At 40.4% G+C, this 25,236-nt stretch overlaps 1 protein-coding gene across 3 annotated transcripts; it reads left to right on the plus strand.

Annotated features, from left to right (window-relative positions):
• LOC122657919 (SWR1-complex protein 4-like) lies at positions 1–24,798 on the plus strand. 3 transcript variants are annotated; one of them, XM_043852717.1, is made up of 16 exons: positions 1–286; positions 369–458; positions 3,444–3,509; positions 3,617–3,676; positions 3,809–3,869; positions 13,090–13,146; positions 13,463–13,530; positions 13,685–13,777; positions 13,980–14,027; positions 15,353–15,529; positions 15,808–15,918; positions 20,363–20,458; positions 24,096–24,167; positions 24,357–24,420; positions 24,520–24,554; positions 24,668–24,798. In XM_043852717.1, the coding sequence occupies exons 1-16, from the start codon at positions 173–175 to the stop codon at positions 24,746–24,748; spliced, it is 1,293 nt and encodes a 430-aa protein (XP_043708652.1). In that variant the 5' UTR covers positions 1–172; the 3' UTR covers positions 24,749–24,798. The 3 variants fall into 3 exon arrangements, with proteins under 3 accessions (XP_043708652.1, XP_043708650.1, XP_043708651.1); XM_043852715.1 differs by having other exon boundaries at positions 3,809–3,865; positions 13,017–13,146; XM_043852716.1 differs by having other exon boundaries at positions 3,809–3,865; positions 13,017–13,146; positions 24,360–24,420.
• The last annotated feature ends 438 nt before the right edge of the window (positions 24,799–25,236 follow it).

Consider the following 25,236-nt stretch of genomic DNA (forward strand, 5'->3'; position numbering starts at 1 on the left):
AGGGTACCGACCCCTCGCAGGAAAACCATTGCGATCTGCATAAATTCGTAATTTGATTTTCATCAGATTTCGTTGCAAATGGAACGGAAAAAATAGCCATTTCATCTGCGGACGTTTTGGACTTTGAACGAAGAGAGAGGGGGAAAAAAAAAACCCTAGATTTCGCCATCGCATGGATGCCAAGGACATTCTCGGTTTGCCCAAAATCCCTTTCTCTGTTGCTCAGGAGAAGAAACCTCGTCCGCAGAAGGATTCTCAGAGAAAACCAGATGGCATTTCTCGAGAGGTATTTACTTCTCTTAATTTTTTTGCTTTAAATTCCTCGTTGCTTCTCAAATATTAACTATTTCAGGGTTTCCAAATTTTAGGTCTATGCGCTTACAGGTGGTTTGGCACCCCTCATGCCTTCTATAGACGTCTCTCACTTGAAACGGAAATCTCAACCGGACAATGAAAAGGCGAGGCCTCCTCAACCGTTTCCCTTTGAGTTATCGTTTTTATGTTTTCGTTCGTGCTGAATTTTCAGAGAGTTATTGCCCTTGCTAGTCGCTAAACTATAGTGTTTTTTTTCCTGGATGAGTTTATGAAGCATATGCTGAAGTTAGAGTTGGGAAGATTTCTCAACCCCCCTTCAAAAGGGAAAAAAGGAAGAAGAAAAGTTGGGATAAATAGGGTTCTCTGTTTTTAAGATGGGTAATGCCCAAAGTGTGGATTGTCATGTGCATCGTATTATGGTCATGAAGAACCATCGAACCAATTCATAAAAAAAACACCCGATTCATGCTAGGAGACAAACGACTTACATTGGTCAACTAGTTAGCCTATGCCAATGGGAGCTATGATGCTTTATTATAAGATTGAAAACCAGAATACAAAGTTCAAATCTCTCAAATCAAGGCATACAACTTTCAGAATCTAGAATTCAGTGCTCTGATTATCAATTTTATGAAAAACCTAGTCAATGAAAGTATGAAACCCTCTCACAGTATCTAAAAGAGCTTCTTTTGTCTCATACACAACTAATAATAAAGAACAGTCTTAACCCATTAGTTTTGGCCTTTTGGGTCATAAATATGTATTGAATCCTATTAGGCTTCCGAAAATGAACAGAAGTTTTGAAATGCTAATGGGATTCAACCCTATGGCGAACAAGATGCTTACTCAATGATCTACACCTTGACTTGCTTGCAGCAACTTTAAATATCATTTTGTTGTTTCCATCCCTCCAATGTCTTCTCCAGGATATGAACCTTGTCTTATATGTAACTGTGTACAAAAAAAAAGGCTGTACCCAGTGCACAAGGCTCCCGCGTTTAGCAGGGTCTGGAGAAGGTCAATTGTACGCAGCCTTACCCCTGTTTCCAGAGAGGCTGTTTCCAGAACTTGAACCCGTGACCAAGCGTTCAGCAAGTGAGCACTTGACCAACGCGAAGCACGGCCTTCTTGAACCATCTTGGAGATAACCAGGCACATGCCATCCTTTACCTAAGACCAGGGCATCAGACATCAGGTAGGTTGCTCCATGCTGTGCATGAGAATAACCTTGCTTGAACAACCCAAGCAGGCATCAATGGTGCTTCATGTATTGTACAGGCTTAATTCCTTTGGACTCGATGGAGCAACAAAAGCATCAAATTATCCATTCAATTGGGTGCCAAAGCGGTTTAGAATTCTTATTATTTGTCCAAGAGAGTAGGAGTCCATCTGCCTCTTTCTGTGAGTTTTCCATCCACTGGGATTTGATCCAGCGAAGGAGACAGGCATTGAAAGGAGCTTGTGGTTGGAAGCACAAGGAGGAGTGACAAAGTGATGCATGACTCCTTTATTGTTCTGTTCATATTTGTTCTGATCTGCAGCAACTCTAGTTGTTGAATCACTGGACTAGACAATTTGAGGCTTTCCAACTTGTGAACCTCTTTTATGTAAATCACAACCGAGCCTTAACCATCTGATACACCTGTAAAACTCTTGAACAAGTTTCTTGTAATGGTCATCGCTCTTCAATACGATAGATCTTAAGCTGCAGCTCTAGTATCTATTGTAGGAATATTCTAGAATCCTAATGAATGAAAGATCAGTAATCTCATCTTCCAGTACAATATAATGTAAAAGAAGAAGAAAAATCAGACACATACCAGAAGGCAAGAGATTATGTAGTTCGACTAGTACCCCAAGTCCGCAGTATTATGATACCTGTTCATCGCCATATGAGTTTAAACCAGAATACAAATTGTCCATATCTGTCAGGCTTGCACCCCCAAGTATTCATCCATTTAAAGCATTCATGCTCCTATTGCAAAAAAATGACCTACACAATGCCCCATAGGCAAGCCCCCCCAAGTATTCATCCATTTAAAACATTCATGATCCTATTGCAAAAAAATGACATACACAATGCCCCATAGGTCTGGTTCAACAAGTATATTGTTTTGGAGAGAGAAATTTGTACTGATGGTTATCCCGAAAAAACTAAGACGGTTAGTTAGGTGGTGAAAATTGATGAGAGGGAGATTCCGCACAATGATTATTTTAGGTATCTGGGCTCAATCATAAATAAAGAAGGTGATATAGAGGATGATGTTGCTCATAGAATTAAAATATGATGGATGAAGTGGAGAGGTGCGTTCAGAGTGTGGTGTGATCGGTGTATTCCTTTAAAGCTTAAAGGAAAATTTTATCAAACTGTCAGATGACCAGCTATGATGTGTGGTGTGGAATGTTGGCCAATTAAGAAGTGTCAAATAGATAAACTAAGTGTAGCGGAGATGAGGATGTTGAGATGGATGTGTGGTAAATCTAGGAAGGATAAACTAAGGAATGACTATATTGGAGCTGACTTGGGAGTAGCTCCGCTACATGATAAACTACGAAAAAGTCGTTTGAGGTGGCATGGCCATGTCCAATGGAGGCCTTGGGATTCTCCAATACAGTGGAGTGATTTGATTCAGATCGAAGGAATTAAAAGATCCAGGGGCAGGATTAAAATAACCATAGGAGAAGTGGTGAGGAAAGACATGCATAGCTTAGGACTTGTATCATGTATTACTTCAAATAGAGCTGATTGAAGTGAAAGGATCCATGTAACCGACCCCATTTAGTTGGGATAAGGCTATGTTGTTGTTGTTGTTGTTTGCTATCCCGAAAAACCCATTTATCAGATGGTTCATATCATGTTATGTGTTTGGTTTTGGCTAACATCTTTTATATGAAGTCATCTGTTTGGGTTGTCATGGTTGATTTCCTGAATGTCGATGTTAACATGATAGTGGTTTGACCATATTTATGTTTGTACTTATCTTTGGTGTGTTGTGGTTCCATTTAATGATATTTCTCTTGTAAAAATTTGAAGCTCTCACTAGGGATCCCTTCTTGTTGGAGCTAGATATGCTGTTTCTTTCAATCTTTGATTCAACTCCTAAGAAAATATAAGATTATTCATGCAGATCACTTGGAGGTGGCTTCCTTTCACATCTTCAGCTCGAACAGATAACTTGCAGCTTTGTCATTGGGTATCCTCATTAACCTGTTCGGAACAATTGAAGCACATATTTGGTGGTCTTTATTGTGGGCTTCATGAATTTGCTTGATCAATTGCTGATCTTATTTCTTTTTGCAGGTCAGAATTGTAAATGATGTTCCACCCACCGGTGACTATTCTTTTGCCAAGTATAACAAGGTTTCCAATTTGTTTGTTTTTTTTTTTCTTTTTGTATTTAAATATTTGTGTGAAGTTTATTTCCATTGTTTGGATCCCGAATTACATATTTTCTTTGTTCATAAAAGTAAATGTGTTACTTAATGTGTGCAGTCTGTAGACATTGTCAAATACACTGAAGCGGAGTATGAAAAGTGTTTGACTGATCCTGTAGGTACAGATTAAATTTGCTACATTTTTTTTCTTCCCTTTGGAATTAATTTTTCTGCAAGACCCCACAGTGCAGCATGAATATTCAATTTGATTCAATTTGATTCAATTCCTGTAAATTTTCAGTTAGGAAGACCCAAAAGTATATACCAGCATAATTAGATTTAGGGAAAATTACACTGCCACCCCCTGAGGTTTGTACTAAATACAGAGCGACCCTCTGTGTTTCTAAATTATACAGCCGCACCCCCTAAATTCTCACTCCGTTAGTTAGATGTTACGGTGTTAGTTAAGTTTGCCCTCAAATGACTAATATACCCCTTTTGGGGTGAACTTACCATTTTGCCCATAGGGCATCCCTATTACTTAATGAAGGTGTTTTTCCATATTTACCCCATTTGTTTGAAACACTAAATTTTTTTTCTTCCAATTTTACACTTAAAATAAACTTAATGGGACCCACCCCATCACCGGCCCTTCTTCTTCTTCTTCTTCTTCTCCTTCTTCTTCCTCCTCTGCAACCCCACTAGCCCCAGCACCTGCTGCAACCCAACCCCACCCGCCGCTACCCACTTCTGCAACCCAACCCCACCACGTCTCATCCTCCCATCTCCCCCCTCCCTCTGCAGATGACGTCTTTATCGGAGAAAAATTACCGCCAATTCAGTAACGACAGAAGAGAGAATTGAATTGATAAGATAAATTGAATTGATAAGATAAGGAGAAGGGGAACGAAATTAAAAAAAACAAAATTTTGGAATAGTAATCAAGAAAACCAGAGAGACTAGATGAGAGAAAATCTATAGGGAAAGGGAGAGAGAAAAAGACATTTTATTTACTAATTCGCACCCTGGAGCTTAATAGCTCTCCTCTCTCTTCCATTCTTCGTTTTCTTTTTATCTTCCATCATTTTTTAATTCTGTTGACCGTGTTACGAGTACCTGGTGCTTAGTTAACAAACCAAGTGCTTATGTGTGATTTCTTTGGTGCGGGATGGAAAAGAAGTTGAATAGATCAAGTGCCGCTACCCCCTTCTGCAACCCAACCCCTAAGCAACACTTGCAGAGCAAGAAAAAGAGAGAGAGAGATGAAGAAAGTAAAAGTTGAGAGCTAAAAAGAGGAGACACGTGAAGCGAAAAAGAGGAATTTATGAAGGTGATTGCTTCAGTAATCATTCCGTTTAAGGGGGAGTGGAAGGCAGCAATCATTCAAACCACCAACACCCCCTCACACCCTTCTCTTCCTTCCCTCCTTTCTTTGCACTTTTTAATCATTCCTCTCCTCCTTTTAGTTTTCCCACCCAGAGACCAATGGCAGAAGAGTAAAGTCAATATGAGAGACTCTCTCTCTGTTTTCTTCTTAGTTTTAGTTTCATAGCAGAGACGGGAGGATGGGACGTGGTGGGGTTGGGTTGCAGAAGGGGGTAGCGGCGGGTGGGATTGGGTTGCAGCAGGTGTTGGGGCCAGTGGGGTTGCAGAGGAGAAAGAAGAAGAAGAAGAAGAAGAAGAAGAGGAAGGAGAAGGGACGGTGATGGGTGGGTCCCATTAATTTATTTTAAGTGTAAAATTGGAAAAAAATTTAGAGTTTCAAACAAATGGGGGTAAATATGGAAAAACACCTTCATTAAGTGATGTCCTATGGTGTGTGTGAAATCTTGTGGTTGAAGAAACTTGTTCAAGAATTGGGGTTTGAGACAACTTAGCCTATGAGTCTATACTGCGATAACATGGCAGCCATCAGTATTGCTCACAATCCGGTTCAACATGACCGGACAAAGCATGTTGAGGTTGATAGACACTTTATCAAGGAGAAGATAGAGTGTAAGACTATTTGTACTCCTTTTGTGAAGACAAATGAACAAGTGGCAGACATATTCACCAAAGGACTTAGTTCTCATCACTTCAGTTTTATGTTAGACAAGCTGGGTATGTATGACATATACCACCCAGCTTGAGGGGGAGTGTTAAGAATAGTTGTTTCAGGGGTATACTTGTACATAAACCCCTTTTTATGTATTCTATGTGTTATTTGTATTAGGCTAAGGGCCTGAGTGTAATTAAATATTCTTTTCAATATAAGGCTGTTTGTCTCTAGTTGAGAGAGATAATAGATTACACCAAATCGTGTTTGAACTTTGTCTTTCTTGGAGCTTTTCTTCTTTCTTCTCTTTTTACTCTAAAACCTAACACAATTGACAGAACAAAAATCTAAAGACCTAATGGACGCGGACCCGGTGATGTCTTTAGTGCGATCTCGTCTACACGAGAATGAAGTACTACTGCTGCTTTGTCAGCGGACTGTGCAGTTTGTACCACCAAAAAATGCCCTTCTAACCGGAGCTGGGTACTGGATCCATTATAAGTCAACCAACAAGACTAAAGTTCATCAAGTTAATGACCGTAGTTTAATGCCTTTGGGCGACAGTGATGATCACATTAGGTTGTTGCTTTGTCCTGAGCTCGATTTTCACCGCATCGATCAGGTCTTGAATGGCATGCTTTAGGTGAAAGCACTTGTCAGTCTGATGACCCTTTTGGTCATGATAATGACAATATAGATCAGGCTTGTACCATGATGGTAGTTGTGCCATATCGACTGGTTGAGAGGACATTGTGCTCATTATTCCCTCCTTTTTCAACTTTGTGAACAGTGCAGTCAGAGTCATGCCCCCGAAATCTGAAAATTTCCTTCTAGGTGGGTGTGGCATTGTATGGCTTGACTGTATTATAATATGAGGAGTCACCAAATTCGGTTGTTATTCAGTTCTTAGCTTGAACCTTCCGATGTCCAACAAATCCTGAATAGCATGCTTGAGCGCAATGCATTCGTCAGTGAGGTTCCCATTTTCGGTGTGATAATCACAATATCGATCTTGGTCATACCAGGATGGTAGGGGATCTTTGACTGGCCTCGAAGGAACTGTGCCCTAAAGTCCTAGCTTTTTCAGTTCTATATGTGCAAGGGACCTAGCCACTCCCAAATTGGCAAACTGTCATTGCTGCCTCAGTGCTGGTTGTGATGACGAATCAGATTGCATCACAATTGGAGGATGTTGGGACGTGAGTGGTTATATGTTGACGGGCATTCACCAAATTCTCTTTTGAGCCTTGGCCTTGATCTTGCATCGAGTAACTATCTTGACCTTATGCATTTTTGAACGATTTGTTTTCAATGACCTTCTTCGTGGCCATGAACGAATCGAAGGTCTTAAGGTGTTGGCGGTAGAAGTGATCATGATATTCTCCGTAGATTTTCCAAAATCATCTCCTTCTGCTCTGCTTCCATTAGACAAATCCCCATCTTTGCAGTTTCCTCTTTGAACCTCATAATGAAATGGGAGAACCCTTCAGTTGGCCCTTGCCTCAGTGTCTTCAACTCTCGCCGCATGATGTCGACTTCAATATCGTATTTCACAACCGCTGACCAAGTCTGAGTCCCTGTCTGGTCCAACTGTGTCAACCAATTCAAAGCGGATCCCTCGAGCGAATAAAGAAATGCCTGACACATCTGATTTTCAACAAGATTCCAAGCCTCTGCCATAGTTGTAAAGACTTTAAGGTGGCCTTTAAGATCTCCAGTCCCATTAAACTTGTTGAGTTTCCATTTGAAGTCCTCTGGTACTTACCTAAAAGCAAAAGGCCGGCCAGAGCGCAATGTCTATAAAAAAAAAGTAAGCCTGAGTTTGTTGAAAGGTGAGCAGCCCCCCCCCGGAAGGAAGCTGACATTGGATAGTCCGCGGGGTAGCATAAGCCACCCACTGGTTAGTTAGGTGGTGGCGCATTTGGCATTCTATAAGCTTTGCCAGAAGGGCTTTGCTTCCCTCGCCAAAATAGAATGCCTCCTAGAAGCGATTAGTCACAACAACTATCCTTTTCCCACTCTCAATATAAATTCAAGTAAGGCCTGATGGAGGGAACCTCCCTACCCAAATAGAATCCCCTACAGTTCATCTTCTGTTGTCTTCTGGACCTTGCCTTTGACTGGGGCCTCAAGCCTTTCTATCTTTTCCCTCACCTTATGCTTCCTTTCATTCTAGGAATACCAGTGAGGGGCCTCAGTCATGACATCCTCTTCTCCTTCTATCATAACTCTGGTTTGTTGCCTGGACACTATCAAGGTTGCCATGGGAGTTACTGGCTTTCTAGTAGTGGGTACTGTGTCACCTTGAGACTGACCCTGTACTGTTTGCAAGATCTGTGCCATGAGCTGTCTTATTTTTGCCACCTCAGCCTGTTATTGATTCACTTTCTGGTCTAATTGTACTTTGGGTAAATCACTGCTTGACGGATCCATGGTGTCTTTGTCTGGAAATGACCTGACTGGACTCTAGCTCACAAGTTAAGTAAAGACAAGGGAGATTCCAAAATCTCGGGTGTACGGAGGGAGTAGGAACATGACCAGACTGATTCGGGCTAGTCTGTTGCTGTGGCAGGTCCACGCGGGTAGCTGGAAATTTCCTTGACATGGAATTGTGCCTTATTTTAAGACATAGAAAGATTGATTTATTATGAATTTTTTTTTTACATTTTGATCTTGATAACTTTGGGAATTGTGACTTGTGTCAATGAGACACAAATACACAATCACATGTCTATTTATAATAAATGCAATGAGAATACAGGGACAGAAATGCCCCTAGGGCAACACAACATAAAACACCTAGGACCGAACCGATAAAACTATAGCTTGTATGTATGAAGCGAGTTGGGGGTACGTGGTTCCTTTGATATACCAAGGGAGTAGATTAGTCGGTCTCAGAATGGTCAAGCTAGTGCCTTTTTTGAGTATCGAGTATACCCCACAACACACTAGTGACCACCCTCAGCGGTGATTCTGAACCCGTAAAGTACAAGATCATGGGGTGTGACTTAGTCGCAGGTTACCCATTATTACACATGAGTTCCAACGACTAAACCACGGGGTTGACTAATTGCATGCTGTGAGTGTGTGCATGATGGTGATGCAGGAAGCGGTTATCATCAAATTTTAGAGTATTTAGTATGGTGTGCCTCACCTCCCCAGGGATAGATGCACAACATGGAGTACCCTCGTCGTTTGATTTCAATTCGAGCTTGATGCATGATGTAGTTAATACAGTCATGATACAAACAAAGGTTTTGCCAAACACGTCATTATACAAACAATATTTGGGAGAGAAAATCTTTGCATTAAAACAAAAGTATCTAGTACTGACAGCTTGACCATAAACTTTCCCCAGTGGAGTCGCCACTGTATGTACAACGCGCGCTAGTCCGACACCTTGCGGGTGTCTTGGGGGCAGCGCCTCGGAGAAATTGTTGTTTTCTGTTAGCAATTCAATGGTGTAGGGGGGGGGGGAAGTGCGGGATGCACGACTTAAAAGAAATAAAATAAAAAGGGAGTCGCCACCTAGGTTGTTACGGGCCTAGAAACCTTTGGGGGGGGCAGCCCAAATCCCAGTTAAAGGATAGGGCTACGATTGATTCCATATGGTCTGGCCAGAGTTTGGGTAAGAGGTCAGGTTACGGAGGTGGGAAGGTTTTACTCACCCTACTTTGCCGGACTCCGACTTATTCAGACAAACTTTATTGGGGAAATTTCGGCAGAACCCCGGCTTATTCGGGCAAAACTTTGGCAGAACCTCGGCTCAGGAGAGGTGGATTGACTATTTCTCTCTTTGTTAAAGGACTATACCTCCTAAAAAGTGTTGGGCTTGGAAGTGGATTAAGCACGCACTTCTAGGCCAAATCGAGTAGATACCCTTCTTTGTGCATTTAGGACATCGAGGGCTTGTCGAGGGACTACTCGCAAGAGAAGGGGGGTTTGGGGTGTTGAAATAACACTAAAATGGAGGGGATGGGGGGAACTTCAGAAAGTGCTCTGGATCAGAGAAATCCGGATCCTAAACCTTAGAGGGGGGTCCCTATTTATAAGAAACTAGGGGGGATATTTTGGGGTTAATGTACCACCATTTAGGATCCACGGATCCGTGGATCACTTTTTTGATCCTCGGGTGCCTTTGGTCCGGTTTTGGGTTCCGATTCGTGTCTAGACATCGAAAATTTTCATACAAAATACCATTGGATTCCTCTTTCCTAGCACTATCTGACTGTGTGGGTGGCGGTCCAAGTTTTGGTCAAAAAATATTTTAAAATTCAGACGTGTTGATACTGTTTTGGTGCTACGGGAATTCCCGACGGTTTTTTTAACACTACTTCTGCACCACTGGCTAATGTCAAGTGTTCTGCACTCAAAGTCATTTATTTGAACCTTATCAGGGTCACGACGGGGAAGGCTTTGTGGTTGTGGGGGTGAGTCCTTCTTGAGAGAGGTACAATGTCAATCCATATCCTGTTGTTGTCATCGCCAGGGGATGACAAAATTCAGTTGTATAGACATCTTCTCTCCCTCTATTGTTTCATTTGACTCTCGCAAGCTCTCTCTCCCTCTCCCCCCTCTCCTCTATCTCAGACAACACACTCTCTCCCTTATGATGCAGATACATCACCAAAAGAGGCTTATTTTAATGGGAATAAGTCTAGGGTTGGGTTCTATACAAAGTTAGGCCCTTGATCCCATGGGTTTTCTATGTAATACGTCACTTTTATGGGCCCACACTATGGGTAATAAGGTTACATACGGCCATACGGGATTAGTTAGTAGATTTCTTTTTTAGTGGTCATGTGATCAGTTAAGTGATCATGTGACTTGGGTGATCATGTGGGTATTTAATTGTTTAGTAAGTTGGACTGGATTAGGACTCTGTTTCAGTTTCCTAGTCAGTTTAGGTTACCTAGTAGGTTTAGGATTGGGTTTGGCCTTTCCTTTGCAGTGTAGGAGTCTATTTTTGAGTCTTTTATATAAGGCTGTAAAGGGGGCAAGTATTGGACACGAATTTTTTATATTAATGAAAAGTTTTTTTTTGCTGCTCTTCTTCTCCATTGCTGTTACATTCAAGTTCTGGTTCAAGTTCTGATTTTTCAAGGATCTTCCATTCAAACAAGCTGCTGTCCAAGTACTTCTTCAACAACAGTAAGTTTGAATCATCCCTAATCTTAGCCATTTTTCTTCTAATCCTCCATACACCCAAACCCTAGATTCCCCCTTTTGTTTTCAATTTTCCCAAGACCTAAACTCTGTCTAGACCTAACCAGCCATCCAAATCACACCTAACCTGATCGACCTCTGCTCCCATACCTAGGAACACTTGATCCAAGTCCCATCCCAAATTGACCATCGTAAACCCTAGAATTCCATCTTCTCTTTTCAAAAACCCAAAACCCTAACTCTAACCTTGCTGCCGATTCATTCCAGCACACTTCCTCCATTAAAACTTAATGTAACCTTCACTGGAAGACTCCCCTACATCAACTTACCTAACCCTACCATCAAACCCTAGGATCCATTAAACCCTAACCCTAATTTGACCTACATGAGGTACTGGTCATAACAGATGCTGGTTATTGGCTTCTAGTTGGATCCCATAACAGATGCTGGTTATTGGCTTCTCGTTGGATCCCTTCCAATCTAGGACTACATTACCTTATCTCTTCTGTTTTTTTTTCTTCTATGCTGCACACGAAATAGGGGATTCCAACTCCACCTCTTCCTCTCCTATTTTATCTCCAACTCTCTCTAATTCGGACAGTCTCTCCAACTCTCTCTAATTCAGACAGTCTCTCCAACTCTCTCTAATTCAGAAAGTCTCTCCAACTCTCTCTAATTAGGACAGTCGCTCTCTCTCTGTATTGGGTTTTCTTTCTTTTTTTGTTTCTTGGTCATGCATATGGGAAGAGTCCCATATGCTGCACTTTACCCTATCCACATAGGGAGTTCTAGAACCCATCCTGATTCCTGACTAAACAATAGGCGTGGTTCAAACTGAATCAAACCAAAATAGACTGAACCCTTAAGTTCATTCAACTTAAATCAATTAATTAAAAACTAGGTGTATGAACTATGTACACATGCACCAAGCCCACCATGCTCATTCACATAAATCCTTTTTTTTAAATGTACCTCAAATTATCAATTGATCATGTGTACCTTGATAGGTATACCCCTATTAGGATTTCTATATTTTTGGGGTATTGCAGAGGAACTCACTGTTGTTGTGCTAGTCACTTGGGAGTTGCCACTGCAAGCCCTCTATCCACCACTCTCGGCATCAACAAAACAATGGAAACTAATAGGCCGTAGAGAAATGGAAGGGAAAACTCTTAACTTTTAACTTTTGTTTTTCTATTAGTCCTTTTTTATTTTTATTTTTTGCTGCCCCTCACCTGTCTACTCCTAGGGTCAATTGTTACATAATTAGGCCCTTTCAGAAACCACTATTTTTGAAATCTTCAATGATGATTGTTATTCAATGTACTTTTTGGGTGCATTTGATCTGTTTCAGGACTTGATTCTTCAGGTTATTTGGAATACCCAATGTTTTGTGTGTCCAGCTCTAAAGAAGTGAGAAAAAGAAAATTTCTACTTGCAAAAGAAAATAAGTAAAATAACTAATAGTATATCTAAAAATATTAAAATAAGTACACCCCCAACTGATGCCCTGAATCCTATTTTTTCGATATTCGCTGAGTTTGATACAGTGTCCGTATCGGACTCTTTCATTCGCGCCCTCATCCTGGTAACATAGGTAACAATTTTACTTAAAGTTCACATCCCTTCGATGTTGTTTTGCAGCTGTAATGCTGCTTATAAATCAACAGTCCAATGGGTTTAAGTACTTGTTGGTGTTGTAAACATGCGTTGAGGTTTCTAGAGCTTCTTAAGCTTTTGATATGATTGGGCATTTCACAGTGGGTATTTAATATGGCTGGTTTCATTGTTAAATGTGATGACATTTAATGGCCGTATCTCTATCATAGACATAGAGATGCATGTAAAAGACGATGATCTTAAGAATTCATATTTATTGGTTATTGTGCTCCCAAGATATACATTTGTCCTTGCTGTGATGTAATAATCCTTTCAGGTGTTGATTAGAAGTATTGATTAATAATGTCCTTTTGCTACTTAATTTACTCGTTACCAAGTGACTGCAGACATTGCTTCAAAGTTTTGGTTGACACTTTTGATGCAAATCGTTGAATGTTTGAATGTTGGTGCCTTCCCATGGCCTATCATCATGGACTGATTGCCTTCTTCTTTTCGCTATGCTTAGATGTGGACCAAAGAAGAGACAGATCAACTATTTGACTTGTGTGATAGGTTTGATCTACGTTTCGTTGTTATAGCTGACAGGTTCCCTTCACCTCGAACTGTGGAAGAGTTGAAAGATCGTTATTATTCTGGTACATATTTTTCTTGTATGATTATTATGTGCTGTTTATATTATTCTTCAAAGAGTATCTTTGAAGCTCCATCATTGTAAACCATGTCAAAGGCTTTTGGTACTGAATTATCTGTTCCGGCCTGAGTAGGTGTAGGACTTAAGCTGTTGTAGGCTTGTAGCCCTCTCGGCCCCGGGCTTCTTCCCTTTTCTTTTGTAGAAATGATCTTCTAATGCTTTGACTTTTTGTCTTGATGATTATTGTAGTTCTGTTGAAGTAGAGATTTGTTGTTTATGGAGTATGGACCTTGTTTCTAACTATCCTTGTTTGCTTACAGTATCTCGAGAAATTTTTCTTGCTAGAGATGCTTCTTCTGCTGATGTCGCTGGTAATCCTCTTGTTAAGGTGTGGCAGAAACACCTCTGTACATGAGTGCTTCTATATTTTTCTATGAACATTCTTTCCTTTTACTTTGTCATGTTAAGCCACTGAAACATGAGTTCTGTTATTTGTTACTATTGTTTTTCATTGCGGGGCTTAGCTTTTCTCATTTGTTTAGGAACCATACAATGTTTTACAAGAAATTGAGCGCAAGCGTGCACTGTCAATGGTTCTTTCTCAAACAAAGCAGCAAGAACGCAAGGATGCCGAGGTATAAATTTGTTGTCCAACTTTGGGTAATTGGATTTGTTTTTTTTCTGAATATTGCTTCATGCGCATGATGCCTATGACTTTCTACGGTCACAAGTGAATTGGGAGATTAGGAGATTTCCCCCCTTTTCTACTTCTATCCTTTCTTTCTTCTTCTTATTTTACTTCTCTTCACATGTTGTTCTATGTTCTTTCAACCTCAGGTTCTTGCTGAAGCAAAGAGAATAACTGAGTCACACATGATTGAAAAGGTAAGAGTGCTGAGTTAGCTGCCACTTTGTGTCATTTTAGGTACCTAGTGAGTTTTTCTTTGTGATTTCAAGATGAATTAAATGGTCTTAACATTGGCCCAGATTAATTACAAATGATCTGAACGTACTTCAATTTAAATGGTTTTTAAAAAATTAACCCGCAGTTAACTTTGAACTTAGAACTGAAATTGTTTTTTTTTCCTTTGGGTTGCTGTTATGTCACGAAGTATAACATTGGCAAACATGGGTAATTCCATGTGATAGAGTACCCAACACCCATCTCATTGGTCAGGTTTCAGCTCAAAACATGTAGGGGAACGGTGTTAAAACTGAGTTCGAAGTGACAAAATATTGCATTGTTAAAACCGAGTTTGAAGCGACAAAATATTGCATCCGCCTGATTACTTTATGGTGGAATGGATTAGGCTTAAATTTGACGGATGAGATCAAGGATTCAAAACTTCGATTTGGACCGTGGATTGGGGCCATGGATTGTGATCCATTCTTGGGGGGGGGGGGGGGAGGATGTAGATTGTAGATGTCCCAGTTTTGGAGTTTTTGCCTTGACTCATCGAATTGTCTTAAAGCTAGCTTTCAAACATGGGCAAGGAAGCTCTCCAACTCAATCTAAAAAGGCGTTTTTGGTGGCCAAGTGTCAGATATGGCCAAAAAATTAAACCTGATAGGATTTTGGTTGCTTCAGTTTTCCTTGTGGAGAATTGATTGAAATTGGGCTTGGAAACCATGGATTCCGGTTTGGATCGGCTGATTCTCTAATCCAATTCAAACTTCTGAACTCATGGATGAGTTGGTATGGCTTCATATATCTCATGGACCCACTTACACCCATTCAATTTCTACCATATGGCAAAGAAGTGTGACCTTGTTAAATTACATATATTTCAAAGCTTGTGACATTGGGATTCCCCCCTGGTTCAGCTTGTTAGTTTATTAATTTTTACTAGCACTTAGGAGAAAGGGAAAGGAAAAGTTAGTGCTTTTACTGGATTATATTTAAGTTTCTAATTTTGTTGACTAGATTTAATCTTTTAAAGATGTCCTTTGAACTTTTATCTACGGGATTAGTGGGATCTGCTCTGATTGTTCGGTACTTTAAAGGAGCTTCTAGGGGTTATTTGCACTTAGTTACTTCTTAATCCTTATTAGTGATGGACATTAGACTTAATTTGGTTTGGGGTTTTTGTTATATTCTGCTTTTTCTCTCGTATTCTTGATTGCTCTTCTTTTGAAGAAGAAGAAGGGGTTAATTTTTTGTTGTCTTCTGAAGGATAATTGTCCAATTTGTTTTTTTATTGTTCTTGTAGGGTGCTGAAGAAGCTGAGTTGCATGTGATGTCCACTGTTGGTGCAGAAAATACAGAAAGGCCTATTATCGATGTTGAATCTGTGCCACCATCTTCCAACAATCAGCTTCCAACTGCAGCTGTTGCACTTCCAACAGCAAATACTGATGGTACTTCTACTCCAGCTTCTCTTCGCATGGTAAGCCTGGAAAATCAGTTTCCAATTATGGTTTCTCTAATTCACTTGAACTTTAAGTTTCAATTCTTTGTTGTTCTCTGTTCCTTTCCCCTTCATTTTCATCAAATATTATTCTGGGCCAAAGCTTGAACTGGATGGTTTTCCCACTCATAAGATTTGTGCCTACAAGTCTTTAATGTTAATTTACTGATATCTTTGCCACATTTTATTTATTTTGAATTATTGGTATTGCATCTGTGAACTTTTCTGCATGTCTAGCTGATGTGGAAAATTTTCAGCTTCGGGTGTTTTTGAGAACCCATGTGCTTGATCAAATGGTGCAAGCTGCAAGCTCATCTTCTGGACTTCGAACAGTGAAGAGGGTTGAGCAGACTTTACAAGATCTTGGGGTTTGTTTTCTTTGCTTTCCAAATGTATATTTTACTTCATAATCATGTTTCCATTTTTCGGGAAGTATTTTGCAGATGATGGCATCAGTTTTGCATGATTCCTTTCTCTATGTTAATGCGCTATTGCCTGTTTGGGCTGTTTTATTATTATTTTTTGGGTTTTTGTCAAATGCTCCCCTCAAAATGCCCATTTGTCCAAATGCCCCCTTACAACTTTTCTAATTCTAAACTCCCCCCTATTTTCAACAAATTGTAGCATTTTGGTCCTGTCCGTTAATTTGGGACGTTAAACGTTAGTTTTAGGGTATGTAATGACCAAAATGCCCTTGTGACAAAAACCAACAAAAATTAAAATGTGAAGTGACCAAATTGCCCTCATCTTCCCCAAATGGTGTAGGGTTTGAAACTGAAAATCAAACCCTAAACCATTTGGGGAAGATGAACCCTAAAATCAAACCTCCAAAATTGAAGTTGCAGGGAAGAAAGTTTCCATGAATCAAGACAAGGGATGAGGGAATTTATTGCTGAGATCGTTTGTAGAGATGTAGTAACCATCCTAATTTCAGAAATCTCTGCAAATATACCTCTCTAAGCTCAAAAAACCCATCAATTTGTTCTCGAGAAAGTTAAGCTTCTGCTGCTGTATTTGTTTTTCCTTCTTGTCTGTTTTTCTTTGCCCTTTAGATCCAAAAAAAATCTCCAGAAGATAACAAAAAGAGTTTCAATTTCTTTTTCCTTTTCTTCTTTACTTTGTTATCCCGATTTCAGTATCAAATCATATACAATGCTTTACCAAACAAAAAAGAAGAAGAAAAAGAAAAAAAAATATCAAAAGGATATATAGAGCACAAAGAGAAATTGTTAAAAGACCAATTTCTTCCCAAGCTCTTGATGCAGACTCATCACCAAATAGGGCTTGTTTCATTAGAAATAAGTCTAGCGTTGGGTTACATACATGTTGGGCCTTTGATCCCATGGGTTTCTAATGTAATAGGCCACTTTTCTGGGCCTAAAATAGGGGTACATAGGTTGCATACGGGATTAGCCCAATACTTAGTTTTTATTGTGTGTTTTTAATTGAGCCGGTTTAAATTGGTTGCATCCAATTGGTTCAATTGGTCTAATTTAAGTGAAGTGATCCTATTGGCTAAGAGGTTCTTATATCCTATTGGCTACTAGGGAATCTTCTTTATTTTAAGTAGTTTAAGTTGTTTTAAGTCATTAGGACTCTATTTTGAGTCTATTTGAGTTTCCTAGTCAGTTTAAGTTGCCTAATAGATTAGGGATAAGGTTAGGCCATTCCTTTTAGTGTCTAAGTCTATTTTTGAGTCTTCTATATAAGTTTGTAAGGGAGGCCAGCATTGTATACGAATTTGATTAATAAAAATTAGCTTTATGCTTGCTGCCTTAGCTCCATCGTGAGTGTGCCTTGTGAGTAATATCAAGGTTGAAGGGATTGGTGGATCTCCAATCGACTCCTTGCATTGTGAAGATCGGGAGGGCTGCTACTTATCTCCTTGCATTGTGAAGATCGGAGACCCCATTGTTCATCTTCAAAGTTGTTGCCGTTGAAGACCTGTAACAAGTAAGAAATTCTGCAACTATTCTTCTTCCTTCTAGAAGGTCACATACAAGGTGATTTTCGTGAGAATTCTGCCCAGCCAAATCTAACCATTAGAATCTGTTAAAAATTTGATCAAGTCTTTCTCAAACCCTAAGAGAGACTCGATTCAAATTTCAGCACCATCCACCCAGCCGATTGTCTGGAATTACAGTTTTATCCCTCTCTCCTACTTCTACTAGGAAACCTCCATAACTCCAAATCTATCCATCAGTTTCAAACCAAACTTTCAACATACATCCCTTACATCATTGTTGACACTCGATCCAAGTTTCAGCCCCAAACTCCCACTTTATCCCCTCCATTCCTTCACTCCATTAAAACCCAAAACCTGCAACACAATTCTGTCAGAACTGCAGAATTTTAAAACCTTCCCAAATCCTATTATTTTTATACCATATTGACCCCTAGACCTGCCCATTAATACCCTATAAACCCCTTTCCCAATATCCAACCCTAACCCTAGGAATTGACCTAAATCCTAGTGCTGTCCATTCGAACCAGCAGCCCCTTTTTTTATTTGATCCTGTTGTTTGGCTCCTAGTCGGTCTACTACCTATCTAGGACTACATTAGCTGTCTTTTTTTCCTGCAATTTTCTCTAACTAGAGAGCAACTTCAGCCTTCAGGGACACATTAAACTCCACCTGCTCAACCTCCCACCTCGCCTTTGCTACTACTCCATCGTGCACAGGCACATAATCCTAATCAAACAACAAAAATTGAGGTGGAGATGAGGGCAAAAAACCTCTCTAAGCTCAAAAAACCCATCCCAGCTTCCAATCCATCCAAATACCATAAACACCCCTTCAAATTGGATCTTATCAGGTTGCAGACACCCTAAGACCTCTTCCTTCTCCGTGGATCAAAACCAATCCAACACCCATAAAAATGGTGATGCTGATAATGCTGCAACTCTCACCGACATCGATCACTTCCTCTTCGAAAACTTCAATTCCCTCTACTGCAACAATAACAACAACGATGGCAATAAGAACAGCGGTGGTGCCGCCACCGCCGCCAATCAATGTCGCGAAATCCGTAGTCCCAGAGCATTCCTCTTCGAATCACCAAGATTGGGCGATGCAACACCTCACGTACGGCCATCGAATAGGTTCTTTGTGTCACCCAGCACATCTAATTCACTATTGGAAGAGACCCGATCGACCTTATCGGGTGAAACTGGATCTCAGCAACAAATCAAATGGTTTAGGGTTTGATTCAGTTTCAAACCCTAAACCATTTGGGGAAGATGAGGGCAATTAGGTCACGTTACATTTTAATTTTTGTTGGTTTTTGTCACAAGGGCATTTTGGTCATTACATACCCTAAAACTAACGTTTAACGTCCCAAAATAACAGACAGGACCAAAATGCTACAATTTGTTGAAAATAGGGGGGAGTTTACAATTAGAAAAGTTGTAAGGGGGCATTTGGACAAATGAGCATTTTGAGGGGGGCATTTGACAAAAACCCTTATTTTTTTTTGGAGGTTTCTTTCTTGTTCCTGTTTTTCCCTTACCCCCTTAGGTTTTAGTGCATTCAATTTGTTGTAATGGTAGTCAGGGCTATGGTATTTGACATAATGGTCTTGATGTAGGCCAAAGTTGGGAGGGTTTGATTTTTTGAGTTATAGGTACTGTCTTGTAGGTTTGGTGTATGGGAATATACATCTTGTGGCTGCTGGCTCAGTGCTGGCTCAGTGCTTCAGAGAATTGTTGCTATAGTTTAGGGTTCTTAAAGTGGTAAAGAGAAAAGACTTCTTGGGTTTACAGAAATCTAGGCAGACCGAAGAAAGTGGTGCCAGATTGGCAGATCATCATGAAATCTGTGGGGAATGGGCCCTCACATCAAATCCTTTGTATCTGGATTCTGGGATTTTGTCCCTTTTCCTCTTCTTTCAGAAAAAAAATTGGAAACAAGAAAAAGAAGAATCCTCATTTCAAATACTAGAGTGCCTACCTAAGAAACCACTGCATTAATGGTGACCCAGAAAAGACAACAGTTTTGAAATCTCGTATTAACCTATCTTATGAGTACACCACAAGTTGGTGGCTGAAAGTGATCCGACTTTAACCATATTAGCTACTCAAATGATTGAGTGGTCTAGCAGTGGTGAACACCTCTCTCTCTCTCTCTTCCCTCTAAAAAATTTAAAAACTAATGAACTGTATAGCAGTTTGATCACGAATGCCAATATTTGGCACATGGTATGACCATTATAAAGGGAGTAACTGTCCTTATTGCATGGTAAGAAGGCGAAAGTACAAAACCTATAGGGGTCGAGCTTATAGACATGAGTGATCTTTATTTTATTTATTTTGTGTGTATGCGTGTGTGTGTGCATGCACTAAGACATCAGTAATCTAGATGATGATCCTCTGTGAATGGACCTTTTGGACTTTGCCATGTCAGGCGGTAACATATCAGAAGAGCTCTGGCAGTGAATGTTTTCTGGAGACATAGCAAATCACCTGTAGCTTCCCTTTTTTTTATTTTTTAATTTGATGTGATTTGAAAAGTCACATGTTGGACTTTTGGAAAACAGCCTCTTAGAGCCTTTTTGATCAAGATCCCAGACCTTATAATTGTTTCCATAATGGGGCTGGCTTATTGCACCTGTGTTGGGAACTTCCGTTTTATCTTTAAATGTGGAGTCCTTCTTGCTTACTGTCTTAGCCTGAATGTGGGGCACAACTCAATTCCACAATACTTGTCTCATAATAATATCAGATGTTATGTATTTATTGGTTGATTTCATGATTCCTTAGCTGTGGAACAAATACATGTTTGTCTTAATTTAATAAATAGCGCTTCTTTTGCAGGTTAATGTAAAACCAAAAATTCTAACAAAAGCTGTTTGCGCTGCGCATCTTGAGTTAAGGAAGGAGATACTGACTCTCCTGAATATCCAGAAACAGGTACCTCTTATGTGAGTTTCTCCCTGTTAAAAGTGGCCTTATCCCTTATATATCCAGGTTAGCCGATGTGCCATTGCCATTTTTATCTAAGCTGTGTATGTTCCCCACTGTATTACAGTACCTTTTCATTTTTTTTTTTGGGGGGAGGGGAGTTGCCATGCTCCGTCCAACATATTCATGATTGCTGCATTATCCCAATCAATTGAGCTAGGGGCTAAAGCTCTAATAGCCAACCCCATGTGACAAGATTTACTCCAAGGAAGGAACAATAACCAGATTTACTCCTAGTCAGGGCAGAGTAATAGGCAGTAGAGATAACTCCTTTTGGGCAGTATTGCAAACCTGTGGACGAATCTCATAAATCTGGGCATAATTTTCTGCCTGCGAATAGGTTTGGTGGACTGCATCCCAGAGCTCCTTGGTAGAGTTAAAGAGGACGGAGTTGGGACTAACAGAGGGTTCGATGGAATTAATTAGGAAGGACATTACCAAAGCATCATGGGATGACCATGTAGCAGCTGCAGTAGGATTTCTAGGCTTGGGAGTATTTCCTGTAACAAGCCCAGCATAGTTGTGTCCTCGAAGAGTGAGAACACAGGTACGGGACCAGGTAAGATAATTCTGACCCTTCGAAGACTTGTCTGGAGAACCCTAAACCACTGCCTCCCAACCCAAGCCTTCCTCGCCCACCGAAGAATCCCTGTCCCAACCTCTTGCATTCTCTGTTGGACTGGCATGGAAGACATTGACCATCTTTTTTTTGCCTGCCCTTTTTCTTCCACCATCTGGAAAAAAGCCCTGTTGTTCATTTGGCCTCGCAGCAGGAGTATTCTTCCTTTCGCTCGAGAGTGGCCTTGGATGGCCTTGACTTTTCCTGGAAGCACCACCTGCGACGCCATTGGCAAGCTTGTGCTCGGCGCTACTATCTATCATTTCGATGGAGAGGAACCTTAGGAGATGGACTTCCAAATCTCGTTCTTTTGACTTGATTTGGAAAGCCATCTCTTGGGATGTCTCCTCTAAGCTTAGTCTTTTGCCTCACAAGACCTGTAGGGATACCCCAAGGAATAGGCACATTGTTGTATCCTAGGGTCTAGATAGTGCTCTGTTACGCCCTAGCCCCTCCCCTAAGCGGGGCTCAGGGCTCCCCCCCCCCCCCTCCCTTCCTTTTTTCTCCTTCTCGCCCTTCTCGGGCTTTTGTAATATATCTATTTACTCACCAAAAAAAAAAAGATAATTCTGACCATTCAACTTAATGGGGCCAGGTTGGAGAGTGTTAGTAATGTAGAAGATGTTCAATTAAGAACCACTCTACAATAGGATCGATAAACCCATAAATCCAAAATAGAAACAAGAGGCAGAATTAGAAAGTATATGAAATCAACCAAACCAGCCAAAGGAATTCTCCCAGCTTTGGATCGAATGTTGCTTGTATGGGGTAGAAACACTGCTGAAAGTTTCAATTGATTCTGATGGTTGAGCTGAAAGATATGACAGCAACTCCCAAAATAGAAACTAATTCTCTGCAGGCCAAACCAGCCATGTTATGGTGATCAAACTTGGAGACTAACAGAGGATTCGATGGAATTAATTGGGAAGGACATTACCAAAGCATCATTGGATGACCATGTAGCAGCTGCAGTAGGATTTCTAGGCTTGGGAGTATCTCCTGTAACAAGCCCAGCATAGTTGTGTGCTCGAAGAGTGAGAACACGGGTACGGGACCAAAAAAGATAATTCTGATCATTCAACTTACTGGGGCCAGGTTGGAGAGTGTTAGTAATGTAGAAGAGGTTCAGTTAAGAACCACTCTACAGTAGGATCGATAAACCCATAAATCCAAAATAGAAACAAGAGGCAGAATTAGAAAGTATATGAAATCAACCAAATCAGCCAAAGGAATTCTCCCAGCTTTGGATCGAATGATGCTTGTATAGGTTAGAAACACTGCTGAAAGTTTCAATTGATTCTGATGGTTGAGCTGAAAGATATGACAGCAACTCCCAAAATAGAAACTAATTCTCTGCAGGCCAAACCAGCCATGTTATGGTGATCAAACTTGGATCGAGTGTGGGATCCATGGAGAGAGGTCTCTGCTAAAAGTTTGATGAAGTTCTGACGGGTAGAAGTGAAGTTATGGGGGTGGAATGAAAATAAAAGGTTTGTGGAATTTGGGAATTTCAGGCTGTGGAATGAGGTGGGAGTAACAATCGAGTGGAGGGAATGGAAGGGGGAAAACAGTGTTTCAAAACCAGCAGGGTTGGTGGAGAATTAGAGGTGTTATGGAATTAGAAGGTTGCAGACAAGAGAGTTGCAGAGATGCAGCAACAGCCCCTATCAAAGGCACACTCAGTAGCAGCAATCACAATGAGGAAAGGATGTTTCCAGCAACAGCAACACCCGATTGGTTTTCTGGGCAGAGGAAGGCTCACAGCAACCCTGGTTCGATGGAGATGACAGATATTGGAGAAGGTGATAATGGAGGGGTTGGGATAGATGGATTTAGCTCTCCCAACAAGGCTCCTTCAGCCCTTAGGTTTCTGCTCTCTCAGCCAGGCCCTCTGCCCTTCAAGCTTCACAATGAAACTTGAGAATAACCATGCTTGCAGCAGGAAAATAACTTTCATTCATCATAATCAAATCGTGGGTGAGGCATAGCAGCCTTACAATAAAAAGAGGGTGGTAGAACTTGCACCTCGAGTAAAAGAAAAAATAGAAACTAAATCTGGTAACATAAAAATAGAAACTCACTTTTAGTAACGAGGATGTACTAAATTAGAAACTAATATGTTGCAGCTGGCTTCTTCTTCAAGTGGACCCCACTGGAATATTCCTTATCTCAGGAAGTTTGACAGTGTCTTTTGGGTCCCTATTGTTGCTGTTGTGGGAAATCTTAATGGGGGGTTGGGGACTTTATTACATGCAGGCATAGGATCATTGTGGTAGGAATCTCAAAAGTTTTGTTCTAACCTTGGTTTATGGCGTACATGGTTGGAAAGAAACTACAGGGCAAGTTTTGTTCTGACCTCGGTTTATGGTGTATATGGTTGGAAAGAAACTAGAGGGCACTGAAAACCTTGAGGCTTGGGCTTACCCATGTATAAGGTCGCCTACCAAGCCAAGGAGCTGATTTTGAGTTTGAGTGTTTTTTTTTATGGAGTTGCTTAAGTTATGGCTCCAAATAGAGATGAATAGAGAAAAAAAATATTCATGTAGCCAGTCCCTTTTAAAGTTCAATCTGTTTAGCGTTTAGCCTTGACTTTTTTTATGCCATCCTGCTTTCTGTATAGACATGTCCCTTTTGCATTAGCATCATGCACACACAAGCACACAAAAAAGAGAAGAACAGAAAGGGTGGGGAAAAATGTCCCCTATGCATGAATAAGATGCACTGTCCAACCACCCAGTTATCTGGAACTTAAAGTTCTTTGGTACATAATAAGCAACACTCTCTGTGGGAGGCAATTGCAGAGTGAGAGATTTTTCGCTCCCCAAATACTAGATTAAGGTTTTTAAAGTATTTAACCATGTATCTTCTTTGTTAGTTTCACTAGAATGTGGATCTATGTGTCTACCAGGTTCTATTTCTTTAATTGCTCTTCTGTTTGTTCATGACTATTATATGTTTGATAATCAGTTGCAAAATAAAGAGGCAGAAGCTTCATCACTTCGTGACAATTCATACACCGACATTCCAAGTACTCCCAAGGTATGACGTGAAGGTGAACATTGGTAATTACTGAATGTGATGCATGCATGTTGCATGCCTTATACCATTTAAACTTGGTGTCGTTTAGCAGAGACATTGCCTGCTTATCCGCTTCTTATTTTGCATTCTTTCTTTCGTTGTGTGACTGTCAACTGATTTTTTTTTCTTAATGTTTGGATTCTATGTGAGCAGCGTGTACATCATGGTGTGGATCAGGATCGTCTGTTCATTCCCGATTCTCTTAGTTTTGGAGGTAAAATAGTTTGTAATGAATAATGAGTAGCTGAATGTGACCTACTTATTAGAAAAACCTGTATGGTCAGTTTTATGAATTTTCTTTGTTGGGTTTCAGGAGAGAGAATTGGCAAGCGTGACCAAAAGCGCAAGGTACTGACCTTGTTGGCCTCTTTAATGTTTTGCTTGTATTTTTACTTTTAATTATTTTGTGGTCTTTTATGGGTTTTTTTATATTCATTTCCTTTAAACTTTGTTTTTTCAAGGCTCCTGGAAGATTTTCAGAAGCACTGCCGTCGCCTCCTCAGTCTAAGAGGCCTCGAAAGTTAAAGGCTTCTGATGAATAATTTAGAGGTAAATAAGTAATTGGGAAAAGTTAGTCCAAGCAGCCCACCTGGAAAGGAATATCCAAACTGATGATTCATTTTTGCCACATGGAAAGACTGATGTGGCAATTCTGAATAGTTTATCCAGGAAATGGTGTGGATTGGCCATATGTCAAATTTCAGAGCCTAATTCAATCAAATATACCCTCCTATGTAGTGGCATGCATCCCCTCATATGTCCATGCAAGCTTACTATTACCCCAACCTCTATTATGTGCTCACCCGTAATCCTGTATTTTGAAAAGCTCTGTTTTGCCACTTTAAAAAAATTCTGATTGGGCTAAATTTGACATGTCAACAAGGTGACCTTGGAGTCCACTCCTTCACAAAATTTGGGCCCCACCTGGACTATTATAGAACAGATATTAAGGATCTCCTTAAAAGATTCCTTTCCAAGCCGGCTTCTTAGAGAACCCTCTCCATGGGAATTACAAACGGTGAAGAAGTAA

Source organism: Telopea speciosissima, chromosome 4 (genome assembly GCF_018873765.1).
Source record: "Telopea speciosissima isolate NSW1024214 ecotype Mountain lineage chromosome 4, Tspe_v1, whole genome shotgun sequence".
Taxonomy (NCBI): Eukaryota; Viridiplantae; Streptophyta; class Magnoliopsida; order Proteales; family Proteaceae; genus Telopea; species Telopea speciosissima.

Bases quoted from the DNA above. Each gene is read 5' to 3' on its own strand.
- LOC122657919 (XM_043852715.1), top strand. From the start codon at position 173: ATGGATGCCAAGGACATTCTCGGTTTGCCCAAAATCCCTTTCTCTGTT. The intron at 459-3,443 runs GCGAGGCCTCCT...TTATTCATGCAG, and splicing joins CTCAACCGGACAATGAAAAG to ATCACTTGGAGGTGGCTTCC. The intron at 13,778-13,979 runs GTATAAATTTGT...TTTCAACCTCAG, and splicing joins AAGAACGCAAGGATGCCGAG to GTTCTTGCTGAAGCAAAGAG.